Source organism: Mangifera indica, chromosome 18 (assembly GCF_011075055.1).
Source record: "Mangifera indica cultivar Alphonso chromosome 18, CATAS_Mindica_2.1, whole genome shotgun sequence".
NCBI classification, from domain to species: Eukaryota; Viridiplantae; Streptophyta; class Magnoliopsida; order Sapindales; family Anacardiaceae; genus Mangifera; species Mangifera indica.
Genome location: NC_058154.1, coordinates 7,381,474 through 7,388,203, shown reverse-complemented (window position 1 = coordinate 7,388,203; position 6,730 = coordinate 7,381,474). Strand labels below are relative to the sequence as shown.

The 6,730-nt window shown below is 33.7% G+C and overlaps 1 protein-coding gene across 3 annotated transcripts; it reads left to right on the top strand.

The window, feature by feature from the left end:
- The first annotated feature begins 628 nt into the window (after positions 1–628).
- LOC123201804 (GDSL esterase/lipase At4g10955-like) lies at positions 629–3,601 on the top strand. 3 transcript variants are annotated; one of them, XM_044617357.1, is made up of 4 exons: positions 629–689; positions 1,005–1,116; positions 1,550–2,500; positions 3,219–3,601. In XM_044617357.1, the coding sequence occupies exons 2-4, from the start codon at positions 1,022–1,024 to the stop codon at positions 3,310–3,312; spliced, it is 1,140 nt and encodes a 379-aa protein (XP_044473292.1). In that variant the 5' UTR covers positions 629–689; positions 1,005–1,021; the 3' UTR covers positions 3,313–3,601. The 3 variants fall into 3 exon arrangements, with proteins under 3 accessions (XP_044473292.1, XP_044473294.1, XP_044473293.1); XM_044617359.1 differs by having other exon boundaries at positions 657–689; positions 1,008–1,116; XM_044617358.1 differs by lacking the exon at positions 629–689 and adding an exon at positions 699–858.
- Positions 3,602–6,730: the final 3,129 nt, after the last annotated feature.

Genomic DNA, 6,730 nt, shown 5'->3' with positions numbered 1-6,730 from the left:
AAGTTTAAATTAGGGTGAATTTTATAATTATATAAATATCGATAATTATTCAAAAATTATTAAACGATATGGTGATAAAAAATTAGATATTTTCGCATGGAGAAAAAAAATCAAGAAAATTTTCCTATATTTGTTGCCATGACTCGAGATTTACTAACCCCTCTGGTATCGACTATAGCATAATATCCACTTTTGGTGCAGATAGATGTCCCTCTCCCGCTTGAATGTCAAAACCTCTTCTTGGTCAAACGGTACATTTTAGTTAAATTTTTGTTTGTTATTGTCATTTAATTGGCTAATTTTAGAATTTTACCCAGTTCTGATTTTCTTTTCTTCGGTAGGCAAATTGTCAATACCCACTTTTAGATTAACAACATTTCTAACGTAGAAAGTTAAATTTTTTAGATGTTTTTATGTAGGTACAGATAAGTTCTTGACTCTGTTTTTAGAGGTTAAACATATTTCAAAGTTGAATAAACTTTACATTTTGTTTTTCTTTTTGAAACTTTGATTAACTTTTCGTTTATTAGATATGAAACAGTCAAAGTTATTAATGGACGACCGTTGTAACGATTTTTTTACCTTTAGTTGAATTCAGTTTAAAAGCTTGATGATATAACGTTTTAGGGTTTTTTTTTTTTTTTTTTCTTGGAAAGAAATTGAACTACGACTTGACCAAAGTTTGGCAGGTATCATTAATGGTTGAAAGGATTTTGGAGGAAATTAACGAGGAAGGAACTTCATTATTGATATTGATTAATATCCCTTTTGGGTTCTTTAGAGTCATTCAACAATCTTGCATTAATACTCCTCTTATAGTGTTTGTAATGACAAAATTTTGCCTATATTAACCAAATAGTAGGTTCAATAACTTGCAATAAACATTTCAGAAATTCTTTTGGGATTTTTCTGGGGTCCTTGAAATCTGGGTGATATCTATTCTGTTGAAAGCTGCTTTTTATTTTTTTAAATTGTTGTTGAGTTCTTCTTTCTCTGCTCTGCAGCAGCTAGTAGAGGTTATATGGAAGAAAGGGAAAGGGGAAAACAAGATGCAGTGGCATCTGTAAGGGAAATTTTTCGCCTTTCGGGACCTTTATACCTCAATGCTGTTGATTGGTAAGATCATCTCTTTCGCTTATTGTTGATTCATTTGGAGTAAGTGCATTACCTCGATTGTTAAGATACTGGGGCATTGTGATCGCAATTTTAGGTTGAAATTAATTTTTTTTTTTTAAATAGACGATATGGAGATTGACTCTATTTGGGCTTCTGGGTCTTGTGCTTAAATATTGATGTTAAAGCCTCTTCTATTCTTTAACTGCTAAATGAAAAAGGTTATGTGTGTTTAATGGAAAAAATGTAGAAAGTTTTGCAGCAGGATAGCAAGTATTCAGTTAAATGTCGTATAGGTGAAATCCAGTCTGATTCATTTCAATCGTTTCTACCTAATAAGAAGTTGCTTTTGCTGCTACGTCTATCCTATGAGTTTCTAACTGAATATCCCATGAATTATTCAATTGAGCTTTTTGTCACAATAACACATTTACAGGGAAAATTTAAATCACCGAAAATCAGTTGCTGCAAGCTTGGTTCAAGGAGTATACATTCTAGAACGTGACCGCCAACAAAAGCGCCAAGGGAACCAATCTCATGCTTCTCCATGGTGGAACTTCTTCCACTTTCAATTAGTTTGTCCACTTATTGATGATGTTGATTTCTCAATCTTTGGTGCGATTTATGAACATAAATCGTTTGGTTTTTCTCATAATGCCCCAAAATATGTTATTGCCTTCCGAGGAACACTAAACAAACCAGATTCCAGATTAAGAGATGCTAAGCTGGACATTCAGGCCATGTGCAGTAAACTTCATCAAAGTTCCCGCTTTCAGCTTGCAATGCAGGCTGTAAAGGATGTAGTTGCGACAGTTGGACCAGATAATATTTGGTTAGCTGGACATTCTCTGGGATCAGCTATTGCTTTGCTTGTAGGGAAGAATATGACCAAGCTAAATTATCCTATTGAAACATATCTTTTCAATCCACCATTTTTTTCTGTCCCCATAGAATGTATTAGTAATAAAAAAGTAAAGCACGGGATTCGGATGGCAAGCAGTGTTATGAAAGCAGGGATAGCTGTTGCTGTAAAAGGCCAACACCATGGTTCTGGAAATGATGACCCTTTTTTTGTATTATCTGACTGGGTTCCTTACCTATTTGTTAACCCAGGTGATCACATCTGCTCTGAATATATCGGTTATTTTCAGCATAGAAAGAAGATGGAGGAGGTTGGAGCTACAAAGATTGAGAGACTTGCAATGCAAAATTCTATTGGGAATATGATCTGTAGTGCGGGAGTGAGGGATTGCGAACCCTTGCATCTGCTGCCTTCAGCATATCTGACTATCAATATGAGCCAGAGTCTGGATTTCAGACGAGCACACGGAATTCACCAGTGGTGGGATCCAAGCTTTGATGGCCAGTCCAAGCTTCATTTGTTCAGGTGATGTATGAACTTTTCTCTTTTTAGGATTCGTTTGTGAAGAATTCTGTTTAATCACTCTGCACAAATTTGGTGGGAACCTGCTATGTTCTCTATGGGTTACTTTGGTTGTAATTATAACTATTTAACCAACTAAAAGGCCACCTAATAATGTTGATTGCTCATAACCAAGGAGTTTTTTGTTTTAATTAAACATTACCTTTAGCAGTTACAACATACAGAGAAAAATCGTGATCGGAAGAACTCTTTGTGGAGTTTGAGAATATGGTGCTTCATATGTTCTAATAGAAGATCATTTTTGCACATTGACCGTTTGCTCTATGATCTGAAATATATCTGGATATAGTTTCATCAAATTTTTTGTTCGGTTCATAGATTGTGCATTAAGGATATGTTTGGTGTGTCCTACTATATTATGCATGAACACGGTAACAAGTTTGATAGACTTGCATAAAAACCTGAATACATTAGTAATGTAATTCAAGTAAACAATGTTCTCTTGATTGTTTATAGACTATATACCCCTTATGCAACTGTGTAAGATCACCTTGCAGTACTAAATCTTTTGGGCTATTGAGAAAATCTATAAATCTGCTGTGCTGTTGCTTTGGAGGTGTTGATGTAATTTCTCTTTCACTAAGAGTGTTGCTCATTATATGCTAAGGTGGTAGCGATCGGAATATGAAGAGATTCTTCTGTTCTTTCTTTTTTATTGCAGAGTATCAGATAAGAATTGTTTGATCGTTAATCGTTTGTCGAGACAACTTGGACTAATTAAGAGATGTACTGAGAGTGAAACTCCTGCAGGCTGAGGATTATCTTATAACAGGAGGCTTATGTTTCAAAAAAAAAAAAAGTTAAATATGATTAAGGGAACGGTCAACAGTTATGTGATAGTTCTCCTTGTATCAGTTATTTTTAGCAACAATCTGATACTAATAGTGTAGTGAAATTCTCTTTCAGATGTTGCTCATTTTATGATTACAAGAACAGTCATGCGCTTATCACTATCTGAGCCTGGTGTTAGTCTCAGCACAGTTGGAAATTGATTCTCATTGTCGCCAATAACATTTACTTATAAAGACAATTGTTTCTTTCTTACCAAGGTTTGATGAATCAGCCATATTCAGCTGCCTCCAATTTCCTCAATGTTTGCCTATTTCTTTATTTGGGGCTTCCAACTCCTTTTATCAAGAGCCATCATTGTATTATTTTCGTGGGGGCAGTGAGACAGCGTTGAGAAATGTTAGTTTTAACTAGCGTGAAATTTTATATTTTAAAAGACGCCCAAAGACTTATTCCCACCCAAGGTGGAGTGATATCCTGAAGTCTTATCCTACAACTTTTAAAAACTTAAACATTTATTCGTGAATTAAAATCTGTTAAAATTTTCAGTTAGAGTTAAAAATAAAATTGTCTTTTAACAATAATATTTAATAAAATAAAAGTTTATATCATTTTACCTTTTTAATTTGAAAAATTAACAATTTTCTCTTTAAAATTAAGTTTTTAAAAGTAACATTTTCCCCTTTACCTAGGGTTTCGCTGATGAATTTTTGGCATATGACAGTCAATCTCTCTTCCTCTCGACAACGTCTCTCCCTTTGACGCTTTCCCTCCGATCGATTATGTTTGGATTAGATGAAATCCAAACAAAAAATTGAAACTTTTTTGTTTAAACCTCCATCATTCAAATGAATCATCTTTGTCTGAACGATGATGATAATTCAAACAAAGAGTTTTGACTCTTCGTCTGAATTCCATCGAATCTAGACTTCGTTGATCAAAGAGAGCGTTGGATTATTAAAAAATAATGATAATCTAGACTTCGTTAATTTGCCAACATGTCCAAAGAATGTTTGAATGCATTACAAGATGGACAAAGTATGAAATTTGCAGATAAATCTGAAGCAAGAAAATATTGGTTGTACCTCTTCTTTGACCAAACTATGTATTAACCGTTTAATCTTTTGAAAATAAAAATAACTTAAAAAAAAGTAAAGTTGTCCAATCATGACACAAATTAATTTTCAACTAATGCATTTAATGTCCTTGTCATGACAAATATGTCCAAACCATGACCATTAATTATTTTTTAAAGTCACATGCATTAAATGTCCCAGTTGGGATACTTGAAAAATGTCCCACCCATAACATCTCTCTTCACAAATTGTTGTCAAGTGTCACCTCCAACCAATGCCTTGTCATCATGTGTCCAAGGAAGCTAACAATTTATTGTCATCACATGTCTAGTTGCATTAAATGTCCCAATTGGGACATTTGAAAAAGTTCCCACTTGTGACACTCTTTCACCTGGATTGCTATCATATGTCATCTCCACGTTGTCCAATGTGTCACTACCACGTGTCCACGTAATCTGCGTCATTGCCACGTGTCTAAATGTTTATTGTCCTAGTTGTGACATGCTGAAAATTATCTCAATCATGACACTGAATCCAGTACAAGTGTGACATGTGTAAAATTCATCTCTCTTATACAATTTTTGAAAACTTCTCAGATGTGACACAAAATTTAATCAAATCGTGACACATATTAAATCTTCCCAACTGTGTAGTTTTTCAAAACTTCCCAGTCGTGCCCTTCTTAAAATCAAACCCGTACTCCAAATCAAACTTCTAGATTGTTTGTAAACATGGAAATAAAGCAAGTCGTCCGTGACATGATTTTGTTGCCCGTGCTAAGTATATCTAAAGCTATCCGTGGAAGAATTTAAAACTATCTGTTGCAACTCTGATCGAGGTCCCTTTTCTTCGCCGAATTTTTCAATCAACTCTCAACGGCAATTCAATCTAACGAAATGCAATTAGCTCTATAAATTGGTTTCAAATTGAAGAGCAAATGGTTAGAAATAAAAAATCTAAAAAGCAAAAGGAAAAACAAAAAGGATTATTACTTTGATTTCTCTTTGTAACTCTTATTAAACTTCAACTTTTATTCATTCAGAGTTTTGTGCACTTAAACTTGTATTTACAACCTTACAAAGGCATTAATACTTTCATATCTTTTAATTAAATATTGTGGGCGTAATCTCATATTAACTAGTATAGTGGACACAATCCCAAATATGCTACATGTAGAAATTTTTTCAACAGATAGTGAAACTCCAAGGTGGTTTGCTTAGAGAAGTGGACGTAAGAGGCTTGCAAGAGAAAACTTTGAACCACTGTAATTGAGCATTTCTACAAATCAAACTTTTTAAATTTTGTCCACTGTTATTGTTATTTATTGTTGTTGTTGTCATTGTTAATATTGTTAGTTACTGATGTTATTTATTTCTATTGTAAAGTTTATTACCATTGTGCTTCAGCAAAGTTGTAATCTCTTAGTAAATTTATTGCTAGTGTTTTTGTTGTGTGTTTTGAAAGTTTGCTTTGAAGTTAGTTATAGTGTATCATTTAATTTATTGTGAAAAACCTATTTACCCTCTCTCTAGGTTCACATTAGACATTGCAAGAGTGTTTAATACAAACTATTTGAAACTTTATATAAAAACACTTTATTAATGAATACTCATATGATATCATGTGTTTGAAAATACTAGCAACACTGACAATAATAAAAAAATAAAAATAAAAATAATAAACTATATGTCTAATGAAAACTGAGTAACAAAAGGTCTCTCTCCTCATATAGTTGTTAATTGGACCACTGGATCCCTCCGTTTACCCTGCTACTTACCTCTACCTACAAACACACAAACGTGAGTAAAACTTAATAAGTGGTGACCTTTTGGCACCCAAAACTATTATAAATAACCGATAATAAAACTTCTGTTCTATTCAAAAGCTAAATGTGGTTATATTATGGCACCTCGGTGCCCTAACGTGGATCGTTCATGAAAGTTGTGAAGACCCAAACTAAAATCGGTATATCTGATACCTTGGTGAAAGCTACTATTGTGATTTGTGCATATGCCAAACAACCTATTGGGCTATCTAACTGGGGACCTTGATCACACGGAAAAATCTCTGGTAATAGCTTATTCCTTTATTATATAAACTAATCGATACTATTAACTAACCATCTAAAGATGGCTCTTACCTAGGATACATATGTGGTGCATCCCGTTGATCATGTGAGAAATATCTAAAGCCACATCCTTATCATGCACACTTGAACTAAACTAGGTGACTATATGCCTTGGCGGTAAGTGCATAGTGCATCTCATAGGTTTACAGCCTTATTGCTTTCACAATTACCTTCATTTAT